This window comes from Brassica rapa, chromosome A09 (genome assembly GCF_000309985.2).
Source record: "Brassica rapa cultivar Chiifu-401-42 chromosome A09, CAAS_Brap_v3.01, whole genome shotgun sequence".
Lineage (NCBI taxonomy): Eukaryota > Viridiplantae > Streptophyta > Magnoliopsida > Brassicales > Brassicaceae > Brassica > Brassica rapa.
In genome coordinates this window covers 36,478,376-36,502,831 of record NC_024803.2, presented here as the reverse complement: position 1 = coordinate 36,502,831, position 24,456 = coordinate 36,478,376, and the positions used below count along the sequence as shown (strand labels likewise).

General features: G+C 37.6%; 6 protein-coding genes and 1 non-coding gene across 8 annotated transcripts; 2 read left to right on the top strand and 5 right to left on the bottom strand.

Annotated features, from left to right (window-relative positions):
• Positions 1–170: 170 nt before the first annotated feature.
• Positions 171–252, bottom strand: TRNAS-GCU. The gene has a single exon. It is a non-coding gene; the product is annotated as a tRNA-Ser (tRNA).
• A 1,007-nt stretch (positions 253–1,259) lies between these two features.
• LOC103841700 lies at positions 1,260–3,748 on the bottom strand. The gene is made up of 3 exons (XM_009118252.3): positions 3,310–3,748; positions 3,031–3,217; positions 1,260–2,842 (listed from the first exon to the last, which is right to left on the bottom strand). The coding sequence occupies exon 3, from the start codon at positions 2,794–2,796 to the stop codon at positions 1,480–1,482; it is 1,317 nt and encodes a 438-aa protein (XP_009116500.2). The 5' UTR covers positions 2,797–2,842; positions 3,031–3,217; positions 3,310–3,748; the 3' UTR covers positions 1,260–1,479.
• Positions 3,749–4,322: 574 nt separating this feature from the next.
• On the bottom strand, positions 4,323–8,062 carry LOC103841699. Its single transcript, XM_009118251.3, has 6 exons — positions 7,046–8,062; positions 6,866–6,958; positions 6,678–6,798; positions 6,184–6,535; positions 6,044–6,098; positions 4,323–5,940 (listed from the first exon to the last, which is right to left on the bottom strand). The coding sequence occupies exons 1-6, from the start codon at positions 7,154–7,156 to the stop codon at positions 5,866–5,868; spliced, it is 807 nt and encodes a 268-aa protein (XP_009116499.1). The 5' UTR covers positions 7,157–8,062; the 3' UTR covers positions 4,323–5,865.
• Positions 8,063–8,069: 7 nt separating this feature from the next.
• On the bottom strand, positions 8,070–14,529 carry LOC103841698 (VQ motif-containing protein 25). The gene has a single exon (XM_033280160.1). The coding sequence runs from the start codon at positions 8,707–8,709 to the stop codon at positions 8,164–8,166; it is 546 nt and encodes a 181-aa protein (XP_033136051.1). The 5' UTR covers positions 8,710–14,529; the 3' UTR covers positions 8,070–8,163.
• A 1,868-nt stretch (positions 14,530–16,397) lies between these two features.
• Positions 16,398–17,771, top strand: LOC103841696. Its single transcript, XM_018654851.2, has one exon. The coding sequence runs from the start codon at positions 16,519–16,521 to the stop codon at positions 17,533–17,535; it is 1,017 nt and encodes a 338-aa protein (XP_018510367.1). The 5' UTR covers positions 16,398–16,518; the 3' UTR covers positions 17,536–17,771.
• Positions 17,772–18,013: 242 nt separating this feature from the next.
• LOC103841694 (DDT domain-containing protein DDB_G0282237) lies at positions 18,014–23,444 on the top strand. Of its 2 annotated transcripts, none has more exons than XM_009118247.3 (2): positions 18,014–19,897; positions 20,572–23,444. In XM_009118247.3, exons 1-2 carry the CDS (start codon positions 19,070–19,072, stop codon positions 21,454–21,456), a joined length of 1,713 nt encoding a protein of 570 aa, XP_009116495.1. In that variant the 5' UTR covers positions 18,014–19,069; the 3' UTR covers positions 21,457–23,444. The 2 variants fall into 2 exon arrangements, with proteins under 2 accessions (XP_009116495.1, XP_009116494.1); XM_009118246.3 differs by having other exon boundaries at positions 20,566–23,444.
• On the bottom strand, positions 21,605–22,949 carry LOC103841695 (protein EMSY-LIKE 1). The gene is made up of 7 exons (XM_033280131.1): positions 22,853–22,949; positions 22,661–22,770; positions 22,465–22,588; positions 22,133–22,387; positions 21,978–22,052; positions 21,773–21,901; positions 21,605–21,697 (listed from the first exon to the last, which is right to left on the bottom strand). The coding sequence occupies exons 1-7, from the start codon at positions 22,931–22,933 to the stop codon at positions 21,623–21,625; spliced, it is 849 nt and encodes a 282-aa protein (XP_033136022.1). The 5' UTR covers positions 22,934–22,949; the 3' UTR covers positions 21,605–21,622.
• Positions 23,445–24,456: the final 1,012 nt, after the last annotated feature.

Genomic DNA, 24,456 nt, shown 5'->3' with positions numbered 1-24,456 from the left:
CATATGATTTTTGATCATTCAAAAGAATAATTAACGTGTCGGGTGTTGCTGCTCGCATGTGACATGTACACTGCTCAAAGTATCTTGTTTTTTTTTTCGAGAACAAAAAGGTTACGAGTTACGGCGCAAGGGAAAGTAATATTTCAAAAAGAAGTAATAAAAAAAGAATTCGTCGCCTGAGAGATTCGAACTCTCGCGGGGAAACCCCATGTACTTAGCAGGCACACGCCTTAACCACTCGGCCAAAGCGACTTGTTGGCACGATGATTACCGAGATATTACCTAATCGATTATAAACTTCACAAAAGTGAATTTACATGCTATACTATTCTTTTGCCTACATGGTTGTCTTAAGAAGGTTGTTGATTTATTATACAAATTTCACAAAATAATTTGAATGTTTGCGTTTTATGTGCAAAGATGATTAGATAACATTCATATAGTTATTCTCTCCTTCAGCTCTGTTCTCTCTCTTAGATCAGACACAGAGGAAGGGTGGGATGAAACTGGCTGAGGAATCAACGGGATGGTGATGGTTCTCTTCACCGATTCGCCGGATTCTCATCAGCATCGATTCCCGGAGTTCGGGCTTTGACTCTGGCAAGCGGCGGTTTCGTTCAACGTTGTCTTGGCCGGCTTCTCTTCCGGCAAGCGGCGGCTCTCAAAGCGTTGATCTTGGCCGGCTTTCGGGTTAGTTAAACATCGATTGATGTTCTCCAAGGGTTGGAGATTTGGTAAGGAAGATGTATGAGTTGTTGGGTGGTTGGTGTCTCTGCGGATGAGATCTCGAATAGGTTCGATGATGCTCTCCGTTGTAAGGAGAATCAAAAGATGAAGGGATTGCGGTGGTTCCGGTTCCGGTGGGTTCCGGTGAATCGACGTTACTTGCTCCGGCGTTCTTCTCTGGTGGAGAGACGTGGAGTTTTCGGGACACGTGTTTCCTCTGTGTTGAGGTTCAAACACGTGTACATCGTTTGGTTTGGGTAAATGTTAACACGTGGGCGGGCATGCTAGTGCTTTGGACGTAGGGCTCGGAGGCGCCGTTCGGTTGGTAGGGTTTGGGCTTGAGGCCTGTTTCGTTTGCCCTTTATGTCGGGCCTTAGTTTACCCCTTTGTTGGGCTTTTTAATGTGATTCTCTGGGCTTTGACCCATTAATAAAATACTAGATGGAAAAAAAAAAAAATGATTAGATATACACCTAAGATGCATCTTGCATGATAGTGTCCACTACTAGTGAAATAAGAAACACATTCCACACTGGATGCAATGGGTTGAAGAAACTATTGCCAGGTCCAATGAGATTAAAGTTTCTTAAAAAAAAGACAATAAAACTTTGATTAAAAATACCATCCCTATTGCGAAAATTACAAATCAAAATACAACAAACCAACAAGTGACACAAGAAAAGGAAAAACACAGTTACAATCTTCTTCTTCCTCTTCGTCATCATCATCATCCACAGACTGAAAGCTTTTGTTTCAAGTAAATCTCCTTCTCCTTGGCGGGCGAGAATCAGCACTGTCAACATCAGAAACCCTCGACCCATTCTCATTCCTTCTCCTCGAAGAAGACGTCGAAAGAGTGACCATGGAATCAATCTCAACTGCAGTATCCACCTGACTCTCAGAGTTTATAACAGCTGCAATGCTTGAGAAAGAGTCTCTATCATCAACCACAACAGGAGAATGATGGTTCAGCTCTTGGTGGTTGTGGTTCCTCCCCAACGGATGGGTTCTAAAATACGCGTCTACAAGCCGCTCAGCAGAACTCAACGCAGAAGTGAAGTTCGAGATCCTTGCGACTCTGTGTGACTGTAGCTGTCTCCTGATCAACAGAGGATGGAACCTCGCAGTGGTATCTCCTTCAAGATCAGGAGCAGCAATGTCGGGGTTCAGATTAATATCCTCAGATGCTGTTGCTGCTGCTGCAGCACTAGCCTGGTTCTGCTCTGATCTAACTCCTCTAGAAGTCATCAACCGGTTAAGAATCGAGTTGGCTCGGTCGTTCACTCTTTCTGAAGCCTCCCGGTTGCTAAAATCAGGGACAGGGGTTGAGTCCCTCTCAAACCTACTCTGTATACGTCTAATCATTTCCTCCATCGGTATTGTAAAAGGAGACCTTTGAATCGTATTCCTCAAGCTCTCTATGCGCTTAGCGTGTGGTCTCATAGGGATCTTGGTATCTAAACTCTCCTCAACTTCTCTCTTATGGTTCCCACGCCCGTATATAGGCGTCACGGTCTTAGCAGTCACCTCTCCTTTGCAAACCGGACATTCCTTTGCGTCAGAGATGTTTAGCCACTGGAAGAGACAAGGCCAACAGTAAAGATGGCCACAACATGTGAGAACCGGCTCCTTTGACAAATCCAAACATATATTACAATCGAAGAAGTTACCATCACCGCCGCCACTAGTTTTCTCAACATCCCCTTTCTTCTCTGACACACCGTCCCCAACAGCTTCTCCCCCGTTGTTCTCACACATTTTCAGATCCTCATTGCCTCTCTCACTACCCTCACCAGTCTGCAAAGCAGCTCCACTTCCCATCAACTGGTTCAGCTCTATATCCATGGCATGGGTTTCAGACATAACAGGGATGGGGAGGTTAAGCTGTCTGAACCGCGTCCTATGCCGGGTTCTGATCCTCGTAACAGCTTCAGAGGATCTCTCAGATGGGTTATTATTAGTCCAATCAGCTAAATTAACAGTTTCGTTTGACACCAGCTGGAGATCAGACTCGGGACCAGGGCCTAGATTCAAGTCCAGGTTCATTGTGTCAGATAACTCCTCACCCATCAATAAAAGGCTCTTGCTTTCACTAATTTACAATCCTGTTCACAAGCTGTATGATGAAACAAAGAAAGTAATATCTCAGGAAACAATCAATCTAGCTTTCTTTTCAGACACATAGCTAAACTAAGACATACAAGAATCACCACCAAATATAAGCAAAAGCAAACACAACGTTTATGAACAAGAAGCCAAAGACCAAGTGAATTAAAAGTTTGGAGCTTTACAAAAGAAAATTACCGTGGAAGCAATCTAAAGGCGTGTGAATTGGGTATATTCTCAGATTCGCTCCAGATTCAAATTGATAAACGATGATAGAGATGAGCCATTAGTCCATTACAGAGCCAACCCTAAATCAATTTGGGGATATCACATGAATCATGAAACCCTAATTCTCAAATCTCCCGCCTGAGAGAGCCGCAACCTTCTACAAAAAGAAAAAGAAGAAGAGGCCTTTGTTGATCAAACCGCAATTCTCGATCCAGCCAGGGGGAAACAAGAAACGGATACAAATCTTACCCAACGCGCAAAGATTCTGGAGCTGGAGAGAGAAGAATCAACGACCTGGAGCTGGGATTAGGAAGGTGAGATCATAAGAACATGGTTGATCAATCAGCCTAGAACACAAAGCTTGAAGCTTTAGCTGGCAACGCCATGGGAAAATTCGCACCTTTTTAGATTACGAAACGTCCAAATCTTGTCTAATTAGGCTAAAGCAGAGAGAGAGAGGAGAAGGAAGAAGGAGAGGAATCTGGTACGCTTCGGTTTAGGCTAAGACCGGTCTTAAGTTCCACGCGATTATCTCAATCGGACGGCTAGGGAATTTTGAGAATCATTTTATGAGACGAGCTATGGGTTTATAAACTTTAATCTTGAAAAGTATCTATAAACCATAAGATGACAAAAGTCGAATGATAACGAATTTTGATTTATATTAATGTATATTACCAAATCTCATTAGGTGTCCTCCATTTTGGTGTGAAAACCCTTGTTTAGATGCTTAACCTTTTTATATAGTTTCTTCGTTTTAATATTAAGGTATATACTTTATATTTAATTAGTCTGCTAAGTTGTCGAGGCCAATAACTCTGCATGTTCATTTCTACCCATGTTCTCAAAAATCGATTTAGACATTCGCTTAATTGGTAAATTGAGTGTAATCGAAATGATTTTTTTCAAAACAATTTTTAAAATAATGGGTCTACATGAAACACCCGTCCCTCCCCATTTCCAACCGGGGTTCCAGAGCGCAGGGTTTAGGACACACATGTCTACTTTTCCGACATCTCCGTGTGTCCCGTTTCTGGTCCCATGAGTTTCAGGTGCATTTCCTTCCTTACCGTCGGCATTTCCATTTATAGTTCTGCAAGAATGGAAGAGGGAAAAGAGGGGTGAGTATTAATACTCAGTGAAGCGATTCTAGACCAGTCTCCCCCATGAGCTTTTATACTGCTCAATGCGAAACGAGAACCGACTAGTCGCTACACACGTTTCTTAACCAACTATTAAAGTTCATTTCACAAAAACAAGCAGTGCAATGAACTCAGTCATCGCTCAATTCACACAATTCGGTTTATTATTTAAGACTCCATTCATCCTATAACTCTAGGACCTACACAGCTCAAGCGGACCAACCCTCCCCTTTCTTGCTGCGTTCCTGTGAGGTCGCCTGCCCTGGTACACCCGGCATCCGGTTCCCTTGGATGTAGTCCATACCCCTTGCAGTGTATTACGACCCCTTCCCACCAAGACTCGGCGTGACTCAATCTTACCGGCGCCTCTATTCTTACTTGCCGTTTTTGAACGCTACGGCCGCCGCGTTTTCCCATACTCCCCACCAGTCCCTCGGTGGTTCGTATTCCATTTCTATTCATTTCCCATACTCCCCACCCGTTCCTCGGTGGTTCGTATTTCAATCATTTAACCTTTCCTTTTTCCTTATCATTTCCTTTTCCTTAAACCCTTAGACTCTTTCTTACTTTCCTTTTTAGACGCCACCCGTTCTCGGTGTCACACTCAATCCATTCAACAATCATTCATAGATTTTCTATCATTCATCTAACAGACCGGTTAACCGTTCTCTTAAGATCCTACGTTCATTTTTTTATAACCATCCTAGCTCTCAATCACGACCACAGGTCTTCAACCAATCAAACAATCAATCAATCATCAACACACCAGTTTATTTAGAATCTTAAATCAGTACGAGAGTTCTAATGCAATATGATCTATCAACCTAACAACAAACAGGATCTAATCAATCCTAGCAACCCATTCAACAATATAAAAGAACATAGAACAGATCTGGGTAGAACACCTCACCTTAGCCTAGATCTGGATGGATCTGAGATGCAAGAGAGGTGAGATCTGAGATCGACGACGCCACACGGTTACCACCACCACTCGCGGCTGCTCACGGCGAGGAGAGAGAGAGTCGTCCGAGAGAGAGAAAGAGGCGCGGCGAGGAGAGAGAGAGAAGAGCCGCGGCGAAGAGAGAGAAAGAGAGGAGAGGCGGCGCAGGGAGAGAGAAGGAAGGAGACGACGGCTAGGGTTTCTGATCTCCGGGACTTCTCTGCAGGGCTTCGCTTCTAAATTTGTGATGGAAGGCTAAGGGGGAGGCTTGCTTTTATAGGGGAAGCAAGGAACCCTAGGGTTTTTAATCCAAATGGGCCGCAGAACGGGCCTGTCCACAAAAAGTTTTTGGACTTGGGTTTTGGGGTGTTACACTACACATCCAAAAAATCGATATGTCCACCTAATTCTCTATAATGCATTTAACCAAGGTCTAAAGATTTTTTGAACATTGATTTCTACTATTTTGATACATCAATCAGCTCCATTAAATCTGATAATTTACCAGTAAAGAAGAACATACCCTCTTCTATCTATTATTCTATCTTAATCAACTCTTTAATCTATAGCAACTCCAAAGAAGCTAGTTAATAAGTAAGAACGTACCAAAACTGTAAAGAAAAACAGCTCTCCGTAATCTTTTTTTCTTTTAAATTGATCTCTCTCGTAATCTTTAGCACCTATTCAACTCTTATCACGGTGTCCATCCAAACTCGAATCTTATTACTTCATGGCAAACTTTTCGCATAACGATTCATACGCTACACTGCATAGCTTGAATTTTTCCTCAGCTGCATCCTGTGTTTCATCATACCAAGTTGAAATCAGTGCCGGTAAACACATTCACATTAAGTTGCCAAAATAAAACAGCTAAGTAGTGACCACATATCGTATTGGTTACCTTGGTAGAGTCGTGGTGAAGATCTGGATGCCACTTTAATGCACAAACTCGGTATCTGATGATTGCATGCAAAGAGTTTAGAGAGATCAATAGAAACATATAGCTTCCCTCTGATGAAATTAAGTAACTATTTTACTTACGCGTTTTTGACATCTCCAAGGGTTAAGGGACCTGAGGAACTAAGACCAAGTGTTTTTCTATGAGACTGCTCGCTCGAATCTAAGTCGTTGACTTCCGTTGAAGATTGTTTGTCTTCTTCTTCTTCCTTTTCTTCTTCTTGATCTACTCGTTGTCTCCAGCTGGATCCTCCACGGTTGTTGTTGTTGTTAGAATACCTCCACGAGTGAGCTTCACCCTCTTCTTGTCTGTTTGAGCCATAGAAATGACAAGCTCTCCATCGAGATTTCCTCTCTTTATAGGATGCACCCAATGCACTCCTTAGAAAGTATTCAATTTCACACTCATCATCAACTCCACTGAAATCAAAACAACCTACACAATCATCAAAAAAATCTAATGAAACCAAGACTCCGAAGTTCATTAGAGTGATCCCTTTTTACAAACTCTAACCTATATAGTTTTTTCAAACATAGAAGAGGAAGCAGAGAGGCAAAGAAGAGTGCTGTTGTTTTACTTTTATCCAAACGTTGATGAATGTATCTACTACCAGTCCGGTTTCTTTTGCAAACCCTGAAGTACTGTTTCTCGAACCACGAGGTGCGCTTATCAGAGTAATCAAACCCATCACTCCACATCTGTTGAAACACTGAGAGAGCTTATAAAAGAACGATAAAAAAGAAAGTTCAGACATTAAGATGTTACCCCAAACAAGTGTTCTGCAAAAGCATTCACGTTACGACGCAAGTCTTGCTTTGCCCTACTTCTTGACAACTTTTTGTTTCGTGTTTCTGAGTTCTGTCACACGTGTCAATATGGCGAAATTCAAAACGAAACATACAAGCAAAACGTGCAGAAGAAGAAAAATGAGAGAGATAGACTGACGGATTTATGTTTGCGTTGTAGGATGGGAGTAGAATGGAACAACAAGGCAGTTTTGACGTTAGAAGAATAGCCTTGTGGCTTGAGAATCGCTGCTCTGACGGCGGCGATCATCTCCGGCGGCCAAAAGATTCAAGGCATGCCTACACTCAACTGCTCAAGACCAATCATTGGGCCTAGTGATGTCAAATTGGGCCATCCCGAGGGCGAGGCTCAAGTAAATCTTAGTAGGGCTGATTTGGAAGAAAAAATATGTCCAAAACAAGTGGGCGCTGCGGGTAGGCATTTCGGATATCGTTCGGATATTTGGTTCTCGTCGGATAGTTCGGATAGGAGGTTAGAGGATTCATTTTGTATCATACAAATTTTGGTTCAGATCGGTTCAAGTAGTTTTGGGTTCCGGTTGGTCTGGGTAGTTGAAGGTTTCCGTCCGGTTTTGGTTTAGCCGTTTCGGTTATTTCTGTTTGGTTTCGATTCGGGTTTTCGGTTCTGTTCTTTTAAAAAAAAAGACTGTAATATCAACGGTTTAATGTGTTGTTACATTATGTACCAATATCAATGCATCCAGTATTTGATCATCTGTTTAGTAAAAACAAAGTTAATCGGCATTAATTATAGTGATCATCAAGATTGTTTCATTGACGATCGAGTCTCTTAACAAAGAGACATTGGTGCTTTATGTTCCTCTGTTTATGTCTGTAAATGTCAAACAAACTGAATACAAACTGAATTATTTCGAATACCATATATCTCTGGACGCAAACTTCTGAAACATGTTTCTCATGATGAACGCATAATTAAAAGGAGTTAAGCTTTTCATCCAATAAAATAAATTGATTAGCCTCATATTAAGCATCTTTCGTTTGTATCAATCGCTTAGAGGACGTGCAATAAAAAAACAAAAGTTAATTATTGTAAATGTAACATGCTTGACACGATGAACTCATGAGACATTAATGGAGAATTAAAGGGAGTCTAAGCTTTTCATGCAAGAAGATAAATTAATTAACTTCATATTAAACAAAAATAATAAATTAAATTTATTTTCACAAAAACCTAATAAACAAAATAAATTACAGCACTTAAAAAGAAAAGGTACTTCGTTTGAGAGACAGAGAGAGTCACACGAACTGGTTGTGAGAATCTGAGAAAACTGATCCACCATGTAAATGAGAGGAAGAAGATGAATTAGAAGAAGCAGAAACATCCATGGATGTCAAGGGCAAATAGGGAAATTCACCAAGTTCTTGAATAAACCCTTCGAAATCTCCCATACCATTCAAGAACCCTCCGGAGCTCTCACCAACACCGTTGTTACCGTTCCAAGTCATCGAGATCTCTTCCATCTCTGAGTTTAAGCAGAACCCTTGATCATAATGTTCCGATTCACTTAGTTTCTCCGCGTTGGTCATGTCTAGGACCTGACGATGATGTAGACGATGAGTATCTCTTCTTGGCTTTGTCTTGGAAACGCCATGGTCTTCTGGTTTGCCGGTGAGGCTTTGCACGAGCTCACGGAAGTTGGCAACGTCGGTCTTGATGATCTCAGGTGCATATATGTGAATGATACGTATCTTTGGCTTTGATTTGGTTATTGAGTATGACTGTTTGTGCATCGCTAGGGCTGATGATGAGGTTCTTCTGCCCTTGAAGATCGTGGCTTCCATTTTTGGAATTATTAGGGTTGATTGTTAGAAGAGAGAAAGATGTGGTTGGTGAATTTGATAATAAGTGAAGATATGGGTAGATTATATAGGAGGACAAAGGAATATGGTTATGCATATATATATATGAACAATGAGATGTAGGCAAATAAATTTAAATCATTCATTTTTCAACTTAAATACTTGATTTTTGGCAAAAAAAAACTTAAAAAATTGAATATGGTTATGCATATATATATACGAACAGAAGATCTAGGCAAATAATTTAATGGATTGTTGATATTTTTGTAATGACCAGAACCCCATTTCGTAATCAAACACACATATCTACAAAGTTTATAACCATCATCTAAATTCAAAGGAGATTTTGGGTCAAGTAATTTAATTGCATGTAGTTATTAATTATGAGAAAATGTGTAAGTCAGATTTTTTTTTGTTTTTTTTTTGTAAGTAAGAATTACATGTATGTGTAAGTATGCCTCCCAAGACATGAAATAGCTGAAGCGCATTTGATCCCCTGATCTTAACCAGATGAAATAGCTGAAGCGCATTTGATCCCCTCTTAACCAAATGATCATGTTGTAATTTCTTTAATATATAGCTATTTTTATATATTTTACGCAATGTTGAAATATTTATGTTATGTGTCTGTTTGTGCTTATGATAGATAAATGCATGTGGTACTAGTTAACTGATTAAATTAATAGATAAGTAGGATTCCACAAACTTGGCCCCATGTAATGCACAAAAACTCAACAAACTTATGATTGTTTTTTCCCCATGAATAAAATATTCTTTTATATATTTTATGGTTGATGGTAGAGATCCACCTTTGCATATACTAAAATCTGGACTTTTAATTTGCATAAGTTTAATGTTTAGCCTAAGTATAACCGCAAAAGAACATTGTATTTTTGTTTAAATTAAACAATTCCTAGTTCATATATACTAACTAGGTATCATGCATGTGTATCCTAATGATTAGCTTGAGTTTACATTAGAGAGACAATAAAAGGATTTCATCAGAACAAAAAGAAAATAACTTTTAGAAAAATAATAATAATAATAATTAATCAGCAAATAAAGACAAGAATGTAGAAAGTTGAAGATAAATGATAAAGTGGAATGCGAAGACATGGAGATGGCATGACTCTTTGGTGACTCTCACTTATCTTTTACATTTAGTTGTCTCACGTCCTTCTTCTCATAATGCACGAGGCAGTTTCACTTCCTTACGTCTATTTTAATATTCTTCTTATTTCCCTTGTTCTTTGTCAAATTGCGACTACAAATAAAACAAAATTTAACACCTTTTGATTTAGCAGAAAAACAAAACTTCACGGAGTAATATTTTACTACTTTAACAAATATTATACATGTATATTATCTAGAACAAATCGAAATCTATACGCAGCAAGTTCATTACTATATTAGTGATCATCCACGAATTAGAAGAGAATATACAAATATGCATAGCTATATATAATACTATATATTATCTCGTAAAAATCTCTTGCTCTCTATATGTGCCAACTTTGCTAGAAGATAAATTAATGAAGACAGCTATCGATTCTATATTGTATATACTAAAAACCTAATTTAATACGTTAACTAAAGAATGTTAATTTTTGATAAGCTTACCGAAAATTGTTAACTAAAGAGGGACATATATACGTGGATCGATCATCTTTATAATACACATACTAAACCTTAAATAAAACCTTAGATATTTATTGCACAATCTCACTTGGGTTTATATATTAGTTAAGCTGTATAGAGAAATAGAGTAAATGGTGTAAGATACAGGCAGCCGTCGATGTAGACGTGATATGAAAGTGATCTAAGGGCTACATTAATGAGAGAGAGAGAGAGAGAGAGAGAGAGAGAGAGAGAGAGAGAGAGAGAGAGAGAGAGAGAGAGAGAGAGAGAGAGAGAGAGAGAGAGAGAGAGAGAGAGAGAGAGCTGAAACATAACAGAAAGGGTCTGCCGATTTGGTTAGAACTCTGTACAAATGCGTGCGTCAGGGACTCAGAGTTCGAACACACGAGTCTTGTGCTCTCTTTTAGATTCGGCCCACATGCGGGCAACTAAGCCGATGAATGTCAGACACGTGCACATAGCTAAGCCGTATTGGCTGTGGTCCTCCATCGTATTTGTTTGACGTGGTTCGCAGTTCTAATCTTTTGTACATCGTTCTTAGCTGGATGGAATATATGGACCCCCGACAAAGAAAAAAAAAACATTTTTCTTTTCTCAGCAAACAAGGATAAAATTATTGAAATATCATATCTGCTTAAGCGGATATATCCACGTTATCAGATTTTGTTATGTTTATAACCTAGTTTTTTGTTGATTTTGGCATACCGCTAAACGCATTAAGTATTTAACCTATATAAAGGTTGTTGTTGTTCTTGTGTTGTTGTTTCTATTTCTTTCTTGTGTAATAAGTTGCTTGCAACAATGTGAAAAATTGAAAATAGTATAATATTAACATTTTACCCAAAAAAAAAAATATAAATGTCTAGTTAATTTCCTTTTCAAAGTATTTGTTAAAAAGGCCTAAGATCAACTCTAACAGATGGACCCCATTTGAGTTTCTTGAAAGTAAAAAAAAAAATTAATTATACAACAACATTTTGACTTTTGCTAAACTAACTAAACCACTAGACAAATGCCACATAATTGTTTGAGATTTTTATTAGAGCAGCTTCGTTGATATAATTTTAAGAGTATCTCAACAATTTATAAAAAAAAAGAAAAATAAGAGAGAAAGTGAAAAGTATATGTGTAGACATATTTTGACTAACACTTTAGAAACTACATTTCCATGTGCTAGTGTATAATTGGTTATGTTTAATAAATTTTAATTAGATAATTTTAATTTATTAAAATACTAATAATTATATATATATATTTAGATACTTATATATAGATTTGAACCAATGAGGTTGCTCTTAGAGCACCTCCAACAAAAAGTTTTAAAGAAGTTCTAAAGTGAGTATTTTTAAAAAAAGAAGAGAGAAAATAAAGAGGAGTTCTAAGAGCAGCGTCATCGGTTGGACTCTAAAAAAGAAGTTCTTAATAAAAAAATATTGTTATTTTAATTAATTTTGTTTAATTAATTAAATTTAAATGTGAAATAAATACCAAAGTTATTTATATGATGACAAGTGGTATAAAGAGTTTTGAGACAGTTCCCAAAAAGTTTTAAATTAGAACTCTTCTGATTCTCTTTCCTATTTTCTTATGTTTTTTGATTTTTTTTAATAATTAAAAGCCCATAAAATTTCAGCAATGGAATTGCTCTAAGAACATGATTATCCCTAGCATCTCTAATGGAGCTTTTAATCACATTCTTAGTAATAAATGTGTGTTAAGAACTTTATTTAAGAGACCTCTAAATTTTTGTCCTCCATTGCAAGTATCTTAATTATTTAGGAGTTCTTAAAAAAAATAAACATTGTTTTATTTAAGATAAAATTTATTTATTATATAAAACATATTAAAAGATAACATTAAGATAACATTGAAAACATAGATTTTAAAATAAAAACATAAAAACAAAGATTAGTAAAAAAAATCGAGAATAATTTGAAAGAAACATCCGAGCTCAATTGTTGTGTTCATCACGTCCAAAATTATGCCATACATGTTCAATCAAATCAGCTTTCAGTTGTTTATGTATTTGTCTATCATGAATTATAGTTCGAACACCCATCATATTGGTGATATTTGTAGGGATATTTGTAGAATACGTGAGATCCACATGTGAATTTCCGTTGTCTTCTCCTTGTTGGAACTCGGAAACATCAAATGGAGTGTATCCATCTCGTTTGTCTTCTACTATCATATTATGGAGTATGATATATGCTCTCATAATCTTCTCAATTTTGTCTTTATCCCAAAAAAGTGAAGGATTCTCGAGGAGTCCACCGAGAGAGACGCCGACTGCTTCATTGTCAAGGGAAGATCACGAGACAGAGGCGGAGTCTTCGAGGTTTTGCGAGAACGAGGCGGAGTCGTTGAGGTTTCACGAGAGAAACGGGAAGTCATCAAGGGAGAAAGAGAGAACCGGAGTCCTCGAGGTTTCACGAGAACGACGCAGAGTCGTTGAGGTTTCAATAGAGAAACACTGAGTCGCCGAGGGAGAGAAGGAAAGAAGCAGAGTCGTCGAGGGAGAGAAAGAGAGAAGCTGACTCGTTGAGCGAGAGAAAGACGCGTCTAATGACAGGTGTCTCATTAGATATGTTTCTTGTGCAGCTTACTTAAGCACCGTCGCTTTGCTTAATACATTATTTTTTTTTTAGTCCGAAAATTATTAAGCACTCCTCCTATAAGCTACTGCGTTAATGCTGCTCTAATGTTTAAATTTTTTAGAACACCAATTAAAATTTGATATGACACTTGTAACAATAGATTGGTTGAATTTTTGTTTTACAAATAACTTTTAATTATCTAATTATAATTTATTAAAATATTAATATGTTTTTTTTTGTTTTGGAAGCTCTTTGGAGTTTTCATTGTTGGATGTGCTCTTAAGTTCTAAAAAGTTTTAAGATTAGAGCCATGCTTTCTTCTCTCTCATTTTTTTATTATTTTATTAATTAATTTAAATGATTAGATGTTCTATTTAGAATCGATGATTGAAGGTGCTCTGAGTTTTCTTCCTTCTTACTACTCTCTTGTGCATAGCCAGTAATGAGGGCATTACCCATAAAACGCAGAGCCCATAATTTTTTTACAAATTTTAAAGCCTATTTTCCCATTATTATTTTTTGTCAACTTATTGTATTAAAATGCAAAACAAATTAAGCCCAAACGAAGACTGAAAAATATATAATGATGAATGCATGTGATCCACGTGTCCGCCTCCGTGGCTTGGCTTTGTTGTTTCCATAATCGAGGTGAGAGGAAGGGTCGCCGGTAAGCTATCCAAATGAACCGTCAATCTCCAACGTCGATTCGCCTGAATCTACTTGCATGCTCTCCAACCTTCACTCGCCGCCGATCAGATAGAACATCTCCTCCGGTCGCTAGAGTTAAGATCAAGGAATAGCTATAGAGTGAACGAGATAAAGCCTTGTTAGAACGATGCCGATAGGAAGCTCCAATTCTTCCGACTCTTCTCCAAATCACCTAAGCATAATCCAAAACGCAGAGACTTGATCTTTACTGACACTCCACGTAGCTAAAGCGAAGATTGATTCTTAATAACCAAGATCCAATCTTTTTAACAAACCCAAAAAAAAATTCTTAAGATCAAGCGAAATCTGTTCAATTGAAACATAAGGGAAGAGCTCTGATCTCCGATTAAAATTCGGATACTTTTGTTTAAATCAACTCATATTCGAGATTAACAATACAAGATGAATTTCTGCTCAAAAATATGGAGTAAAAACACAACAAAAACAAACAAAAAAAACGAAATCGCCTAACGTGAAAAGAAAATCACTTAATGAGAAGAACAAAATCGATCTAAAAATCGAAGAGTTATTTTACAACAAAAGAAAGTCTCTAGCCTCTGAAAATTCATTTCCTGTGTAAGATAGAGATGAGAGAACATGATATAATTTTACTCTTTCTAAAAAGAGGAGAGAAAGAACTTGAATTTTGAATTTAGCCTTTTGTTATTGTTAATATATCAATCAATGTATAAATATTACTGAAGAGTTAAAGTAGTTATACCTCTCGTAAAATGCAAACACAAATAAATCGTACTAGGTTAAGATCCGCGCCTTAAGCGGGATGAACATTATATATATAAATTATTTTATATATTATATATTTATAACATATTATGAAATAATAAATATATATTGAATAATTAAAAAATCATTATCTACTACTTATAAAATTAAATTGGTGCGAACATATAAATAAATTTTATAAATCGAAAAAATATTTTTTCTATTTGATATAATATATAATTAAATTTAAATTATAGTAACATATATATGGTATATTTTAATATTAATATTTATTAGACGATATTTTTTGCTCATATTTGCTTTTTATCATTTGTATCTGTTTTAGCAAAAAGTCTAAATTAGTGATAACAAAATTTTCACTGTGGGATTAATTGTTTAAGTAATTTATAATATTTTAAGAAATTAAGTTATCAATATTTTTTCAAATTTTTTATCAAAAAAATATTCAAAGTAAATTTCAAAATTAAGATACTTATGTATTTTTATATGGCATATAATTTAATTTCAAATGATACATGTATTTATATATCTTTTATTTTTGATACTTATTAAATGAAAATTTCAACTTATATTATTTTTTAATTATTTGTATCATGTCATAACAAAAATTTTAAATCATAGATCACAAAATTTGAATGTGAAACTTTTAACAGTTTTAGTAATTTATACTCGTTTTTAAAAATTGAAAATATAATATATAAATAATATTTTTTATTTTTATTATATGGTTACTATGATTGTTTAATTTATTTTAATAGGTTAAAATTAAAAAAATATAATTTTAATACACACTTAGTTTTATCAAATCTTTATTATTCAAAATCATTAATTGTCATATATACTTTAGCCACATTAAGCAATTTCGTAATTTTATTTAAGGAAATAATGAAGCACATTAATAATGTATTTATTGTGGTTTAATAAAAAATTTATTATATATTTAGATGTACCAACTTATTTCTCTAAGAATTCTAAAAATCATTCTAGTAATGACACGTGGTTACAAAAAAATGTTGCAATGCTTCTCAAATAATATATAGGGGATATCTCCCTTTATGTTATCCGAGGGATTCTAAATTAGCCACCGCTAAAGAGTAGAATTTGATGAATCTCAAAATTCACTAAAACATTAGAGTTAGTTTTATACAACACATAGAAAACAATAATTAAAAAACTGCTTATAGATCGTATGGAAAAAAAAATATTATTGATCTTTTAGCTTATACAACAACGATGAACAAATGATATAAAAATACAAGTGAACACGAAAGCCATTTATATATATGGCTTTGATGTATGAGACTTGGAACTCTCCTCTCCTTCTCATTTGTCGTTTCTTTATAACTATTTGGAGAAGGATATAATATGATCTACGACGACATTGACTTTTTCTAGAGCTTGGGATGGGCCTTCATTCTTCATGGTCCTATTATCATGTTGTCGAGTCTTTGCACTATTAAGCTGAATTCTTAGACTAGGATTGGAGTAGAGTGAAACTTACCTCCAACATATTTCGCCTTTTAAGTATTGTGATTGTTTTTCTCGCTGTAAATATTAAGTTAGATGAGTTTTAAAGTAATTTCATCCAACTTCAATAGGGAATATTTTCCATAATAGTGGTGAATGGATAAACCACATCGCTGATGATACTGCCAGCCTTAAATCCTGCCTAAGAAAACAATGGCTTGAGAATCAATCAAAATCCCTAGCTAATCATCCACATGTGTGTGAGAGCCGAGCGTACAGTCCTCATTGTATCTGTGAGAGTTGTAACCCAATCAGGCCCATTTTATATATACGGGCTTTATGTATTAACTTAGGGAACAAAAAAAAAACAGAAACTGAACAGATCAACAAAACACAAGTGATTTGTCCACCTTTCATTTCGAACTAAGTCAACAAGCTTATCTGTTATTCTCTACATAACAGAAGGGTAAAACCGTAAATATAAAGCGAGTTTTAAAAAAACACGTGTTTGGTTCCAAGCTGCTACTTCTCTCCGCTCCTAGGGTTCAAATGTCTACACTCTCTCTCCACAACAACTCCTTGTTGATAATAAATCCAATAAAACTCTTCGATTTTGAATCTCTCCCCGGAGAAGAAGATGAAGGCGTCAATGAAGTTTCGAGAAGAGAAGAAGCCTCTCTTCAGAGCCAAGATCCCTCTGAGCATCATAGGCCTCCCGTTTCAATCCGGAATCGTCGCCGGAGAATCCAAGGAGCTCAGCCTCAACCTCTCCACCTTCTTCGAATCAGGCCCTTCTCTCAAGATCGCTTACCGCCCCAACGACTCATACAACCCTTTCTCCCTCATCGTCAAAACCGGAACCGGATCCTTCGGCTCCCCGATCTCGACCTCCATGCTCATGAGCGCCGAGTTCAACCTCCTCGGCCAAAGAAACCCTAGCTTCATGATCCACTTCAAACCCCAATTCGGCGACTTCTCGATCAAGAAATCTCACTCCTCGTCTCGATTCGACTCGAGTAGTCTCAACGGATCTGTCTCGGAGGAGGATTCGTCGATCGAGATTGTGGATTCTCCGGCGAAGGTGACTCTTTTTCCGTCGGCGGCTTCGGCTGGAGATATCGCGGGGTTGTTGTCTGGCGTTGAGGTCGCGGCGAGGACGAGTTTGCCTGTGAGGGGACGCGCCGTCGTGAATTTCAGGTGGGGGGTTAGGGTTCCGACGGAGATTCGACGGGAGTTTGATCCGACGGCTGTGGTTTCTCTGAGGAGGTTTCCGTTTCTGGTGATGGATAAGATTGGGATCGAACACGTGGATGGTAAAGAGGTTGTTAAAGTTAAACCCGCGGGGGATAATGGTGGTGTTGATTTGGGGAAGGTGTGTTTGTTTATGGAGGAGCTTCGGTCGGAGAACAGGGAGTTGAAGAGAGCTGTCGAAGATCTCAGGGGAGTGATGGTGTCAAACGTTTCGCCAATTGATTACGGATCGAAGCATCGCGAAGCGGAGAGGAGCAATAACAAAAGCAAGAGCAACAATGGTAGAGCAAGAGGTGATCGGTGGAGCAGCGAGAGGACGACGTCGGATTGTGGCGGGAAGAAAAGCAAGGAAGAGGGTGACGTGGCGGAGGAGCTGAAGAAAGCTTTGAAAGGAGCTGCGTGAAAGCTTCTCGATGGTATTTGGAGACTTGAGAGTTTGTTAGAATTGCACTTCATTCGTCTGCTTAATTTTATCTATGGCCTTTTGTATATAATGCGTTAAGTTACTGCTGGATTTTGGAAGATTTTCAGATCTTGTTTTGGATAATTCAATGCAATTGTAAGAGTTTTAGTATGAGATTATGTTTAGAACTAGATATTGCTTGATTTGAATCAGTATAATATGTTGGCAGTGAGCTATGAGATTGATTGTATTAGAATTTAGATTGTGGTTGTGTTGATTAAACAATGTGATCATGCACATTCGAGTTGATTAGGCACTATGACAAGGATGTTAACAAGTTCCAGTGGAGTTACTAGCCATGTTCAGTCCTAACAGGATATCTAGTCGTAGATGTTCAGTGGTATGATGAATTTGGATGAGTGTTGGGTGATGATTGCTATTTGCTAGCAAGTCTGGTTCTACAAAAAGTTGGGAAGAAACATGTATTATTTACTGCGTATTTATGTGAACATTTTGAAGGACTGTAAGAGTTAAGCAGACATTCCAAGGTTCAGACTTGAATCAATTGAAGCCTTGAATCCACTCGATCTGATCTCAATAGCCTCGCCGCAGAAAGCTTAGGCATATAGTAATCACCGGACAAGGAGCTCTCACCGAAACTGTTGCATGATTGCGTAACGTCTCGGTTTGTGATATATTGAAAGGTTAAGAAAATTGATTTGAGGCACCAAAGTGTACTTAGCATTGATTTGAGGCACCAAAGTGTACTTAGCTTTTCTGACACACATTTCTTTAGATAAGAGTTACGTGCTTAACTTGAAGTAGTGGAAATATGGATAATTTATTGGGAAATGATTCGTGATATCGTATGACTGAAGTCAAATCAAGGAGAAAAGTCACGTGGTAATTGCAGGGTCAGTAAACATGATTTTTGAGCTTTCGAAAAAATTACTGTACTGTCCGTGTCGAATATAAAGGGGTCCAGGGACCGAGTGAGCGGACGTGGATGGCGGGCAGGAATGCAAAAAGCTAGGAATGTGGTTTCTTTTGCTCAAGTCAAACCATTAATAAAAGAGAAGTAATAAAATTAACATAAGCCCAGATTGAAATCTTATCACCAGAACCCATTTCCAAAAGAGCTTGATTTGATCGGGTAACAGATCTGATCAGGACTGGAACAAAGCGGAAATGGGCTGGGCCTTTAATTTGGTTTATATTAACTCATTCCGTACAAGTCAAATATTTAATGGTAATAACCAGAATTGGAGACTTACTTGATTGGAGCATTTGGTTCCAAATCGGTAATGGGTCCAGTCCCAGTTGTCATAGCCTGGGCCCACTACATTGATCCGACAAAACCGAGCAAACATTTTCTCAACTGGTGCGCCTTTGTAATAATAGCACTAACAATAATTATTAGTCCGACTAATAAAAAACGTAACCAGAGTCACAAAAGGGTTTCTTCTTAGTGGAAGCCAACGATTTGCAGAGGAAGATCATTTGGACAAAAGTGACAATAACCAAAACCTTCTCAATGGCTAAACCGGAAACTCATCAAACATGGAGCACATGGGAGGAGCTCCTCCTCGCCTGCGCCGTTCACCGTCACGGTGTCGATTCATGGGACTCCGTCGCCGCCGAAATCCACAAACAAAACTCTTCTTCTCGTACACTCACCGCCTCCGAGTGTCGTCACAAATACAACGATCTCAAACGACGATTCTCCCCCGAGGGAGAAACCGTCTCGGAGATCTCTTGGTGGCTCGAGGAGCTGAGAAAGCTCCGCGTCGATGAGCTCCGTCGCGAAGTCGAACGTTACGATCAATCCATTTCGTCTTTGCAGATGAAGGTGAAGAGATTGGAAGATGAGAGAGAGAAGGAGGAGGCGGAGAAGGTTACTGAATCTCCAGATCTGGTTAAAATCACGGAAACGGTTAACAAATCCGACGTTCCGGTTATCGAGCAGCCGAACCGGGAAATCGATGAATCAATTGAAGAAATAGCGAACCGGATCGGGGGAGATGAAATTGAAACCGATGAGAAACCGGTTAGGGAGGATTCGGGTAGGGGAAGTTGCGGGAGCGTGGGGAAGGACTCGGAGAGAGGTGACTCGGTAAGAGAGGGTAATGATGACTCGCCCGAGTTGAAAGGAGAGGAAGAAGTGAAAGAAACGAGTGACGTGCAGAGCTCGGCGAGCTTACCGAGAAAGGAGGAGTCGGTAGGACACGACCAACCGGATAACGAGGATCAATCTCTGGCCGTTAATAAGACGCTTGTTAAATCTAGGCCGTTTATTGAATTCATCGAGATGCTTTGCTCTCATCCTATTGGCTCCCATTTTTCGCGCCGGCTCGAGAGCCAGGTAAAAAAAAAGTAGAATCCTTTGTCTGCTTAGTCAGCAATCCTTTTTTTTGCTTAAATAATTAGGGTGATTCAGTGAAATAACTTTAATGAAAAAATTTAACAAAATAACTAAGATTTGATTTAGAGAATGTGACATTTTGATGTCCGGTCTGACGATTTTATCTTCTCTGTGCGTGTGCATATACTGTATTATACTACAGAAAAATTTATGTTTTTTATAAATAAATTTAAAAAAAGTTGATTAATTTATTATTTAGGATATAAAAATAAAACTGATTGATTAAAAAAAATATAACAAAAGGTTAACAGTGATGATGATTTTTTACTTAATTTACTTTTTAGTCTTTGGCCCTAATTTCTATTTTTCTATTAATGTAAAAATAATTTTATTAAAAACAATTCCTTTTTTGAAACTATTCGTTTCAGAATGTAAATGCTTTGTGAAATTTTTGCTGTTTCGCAATAAAATATGTTTTCAATTACTGTAAATAAATTAATTTTTAATTATATTTTCAATAATATGATTTTAGAAGATTTTATTTTTAATTTGTGTGCATGGCAAAAACATCGTACTAGTATTAATATATAGTGTAAGCTAAGCTTTAATTATCTTGCGCCTTTTGTCTTATAAAGTCTGAGGGAGTCCGTGTTTGATTCCTTCTGAAGCTGCAGGAAACACCCGAGTACGAGAGGATAATAAGGCAGCACATAGACTTTGACCTTATTCGAACTCGTGTGGACGAAGGTTATTACGAAAGCTCCAAAACCAAGTTTCATCGAGATTTACTGCTACTAATCAACAACGCCAAGGTTTTCTACGGCGAGCGATCTCCTGACTCTAACTCCGCAACGCAGCTTCACGAACTCATCAAGAAACAGATGACTACTCTCAAGACGTCTAATCAAACCTCACCTCCAAAAGATGAACCCTTGGTGGAGGAACCCACACTGTTGTCTCTAAAGACAAAAGTGTCAGTGTCTGTTAAAGCTTGTAGGAAACGTAGTTCCTTAGCTGTTAGATCTTCTACTGAACCGGTAAAGAAAAAGACTAACATAGTTCCAACCACGGACGAGAATGAGAATGAGAAGAAGCAAGTTTCAGAGACGGAGGAGGAAGAAGAAACCACCACTGATAAAGATGAGGAACCTATTGTTTCCAAGAAGACGCCTAGAGGAAGAACAACAACCTCATCAGCTAAAAAAATAGGAACCCGAAACGTTGTTAAGACCAGTTTGGATGATGAGCAGAAGAAAAGTGATCAAGAAAAGAAGAGTAAGACCACAACAAATGCTGTCTCAAAGAAGCAAAGCGCTGCAAGTTTTCTTAAGAGAATGAAAGGAGCTGAAACTGTGGTAGAGACAGTGAAGGATGATTCCTCTAGTGGAAAGAAAGGAGCTGAGCAGAGGAGAAGTAACACTAAGCATGAGAAAGCTGTTGCAGGTCAGAAACGAACAACACCTGCAAAGAGAAACACTAGTGCAGCCTCTAAACGAGAAGCTAGTGAAAAGGAGGAAGGTTCTTCTACTCGCCCAAAGAAACGTACAAGGAGGTTATGAGTCATTATTACACTCCTTAACTATCTTATATAGTCTCAAGAATCTACTAAGGCAGCAAAAACATATGTTCACCGATACTAAAAGAGAAAAAGATCTGAAACAAGTCTAAAAGAGAGTGTGTTCTTGTCTTGATTGTTGTCATGCTTCTGGTCTTGTCTACATCCCCCTACTGCGCTTTAGCTTTTCCCTTATCAAGTTTCTTGATCTTGATAATAGGAATCCCACTGGCAGATGTTCCAACCTATCAGAGAGAGTTGTGTCAGTGAAGGGTTATAAGCATTAGAAAGAAGCTTTTGAAGGAGCAAGTTATATATACCACTTTGATTGGCGTCTTCTCACGAGCTGTAGTGGTTGCGTTCAAGATGGTTTGGCCTGGTTTAAGTAAGCAGTTGCGTGTTGTGAACCCGGGATGTTGATTTTGCCATATAACATCTTCCTTTGGAAACTGCAATGAGTTTTTTGTTTGTTTGAGATCAATGGTTTGGTTTCAGATTCTGATCAAGAAGAGTTTGATCTCTTACATATCTAATATCGATCCAGTCCAAGGGGTCGTCATGTTCCTTTGTGCTTCCTAAAGTCACCAGCTGGTGCATTTCCTGTTATGAAATTGGAACGCTAGGGCTTCTTAGACCTAACTTGATGGACAAGACACAAAGAAAACGTGAAGAGATGTTACCGTTTCTGCGTCATAGGCTTTGATTTGGAATTGAACGTGGTCGTTGTCACCGTATATTATTATATTGATGATGCTGTTAACAAGAGACTCGGGAGCAACATGGCCCCAGCTTGGGAAAGGTAACTCTTCAGGAGTAGTGGTAGTAGTAGCGCTCACTTCAGCCTTGTCTTTTTGGATCTTTGCAGGAGTACTAGTATCACTCGGTTGAGCCGTTTCTTGTTGGATCTTTGCTGGAGCTACGTTGAAACTTTCTTGCTAAGCAAGTAAAAAACAAATGAAATCAAAAACTTACAAGTTTTTTAAGCTTCTGGACTTGGAAACAGAGGTCTTACAAGTTTGAGAACGTATCTCTCGTCCACTACTAGACGTGGCTTTAGTGCTTCTCCTTCTACAGAAGTACTCTTCTCTTCCTCAGCGTCAGTGGCTTTCTCTGTTGCCTTCTCAGAAGAAGTTCCCCTAAGAAACAGAGCGATTGAGAATTAGGTTAAAAGAAGAGAAGATCACCCTCTTGCGTGTGGATCAAGATACCTCAGTTCTTGGACCAGTGTATCAGTTTTGACTCGCTTATGGCAATCGGCGTGAGTGTCATGATCGATATTCAGTTCCTTCTTGAGTTCTTTCATGAACATAATCCTTGGCTGAAACAACAACATGAGCACAACCATCAAGAACTGAGAAAACAAAGATATGAAAGGGTTAAACCTCGTAGTAAGCGTTTACTCCGGATATTGTAGAAGACTCTGCGAGGAAGGCCTTGAGAACTTCGTAGTAAGCGTTTTTCTTGAGTTTATTGAGATCCATGTCCTTGTTGTCTATGGGGAAGAAGGAGTCGTCGTTGTTGTTTAAACCAGGAAGTGTTTTCTCTGCGTAGCCTCTCTTCTTGAGAGGGAGACGAGTTGCTTCTTCTGCAAGCGGAATCAAGATCAGATCACTAACCAAAACCTAAGGTGATCCTCTTACTTGAAAACCCTAGTTACTGAGGCTTGTGATCGAAACGTTACAACAAGCGTGAGGAGGTTTTTTGAATAGACGTACCGGTGGGAGTATCGGAGTGTGGGTCGTTCTGATCCGCCATTGAAGATAGGAACAGAGGAAGCTTCGAATAGTTTCTGGCGCAAGAATGTGTTGCAGAGGTGAATGAGAGAGAAGAGCTTGAAGTTTGGGGAAGCTGTTTATATGACTTGTGGAAGAAGGTAGGGGTTATGTAACGAACTTTCTTAACAGTTTACTTTAATGAGTCACTTTTTAAGAGGGTTTATTTTGTTTGTCAACAAACAAAAGCAAATAATTAAAATTTGACTTACTTCTAATATTCATAAAAAAAATCCTCTTTATTCTATTAAATATGGACGTAATGTATATTAGATTTGTCATTAGTGATTGGATTAGTCCAGTTCCTTGACTCCTAGGTAAACGATATTTAAATAAATAAATATTATATAAAATTTGTAAAATGTTTTACTATTAAAATTTTGAAAATGCAAGAAAATATAAGTTTTTTACAAAGCTCAAGGGCCAGATGGCTAAGTAGCCAATTTCAAATACAGAAAACCAAACTTGGAATTTTTTTCCAGAAAAGAAGAGCTTTCATGAATCATGACAAGACCAACTAAACTTGAATTACATACAAAAGTAGTTTTTCCCAAATAATAAAACCTACACGAAAAGGAAGGAACACAGACAATTAAAATTGATGGTCAAGTTAGAAGATCACCAATTTGCATTTTGCTGGTGCTATTATATACTTTCGATGTAACCGCATCGTATTCATATATTTTTAGTCTATTCAATTCATAAACATTCTCCAATATAGCATTAATTTTGGGTCTCGAGCATGCTAAAGTTATAAACTGCAAAGGTCAACGATGCAATATCTAGGGATGTGGAAAAGAGACTCTAGATCATGTACATTTAGCCAAATATATAGTATCAATTAGCTTTTTAATTTCCATTTAAAAGGCCAAAAGTTTTAATCAAACGCCTAAAGTCTAGTACGTTGTTTTGAAGGAAAAAGCTAGTTGTGCTTGTGCATATAATATTGTAATGTGGAGAAGTAGTGGAAAAGGTAACCATTAGAACTCATGTTTAGTTGAAATATAATATAAAACTACACAATCAGTTGAGGCTCTATATATGTATTATCTTCTAGGAAATAACGAATTGACCATATGTCCATTTTCAGTTGTTAATCGATCGTCTGTTAAGAACATTTGAATAAGAAGTCGCATACTAAACTGCAAGAGCGTTTCTAAAAAATACCATTAATGTCATATTTTTTCTTCAAATAAGTCATTTAAGCTAATCTATATGTTGCATACAATATG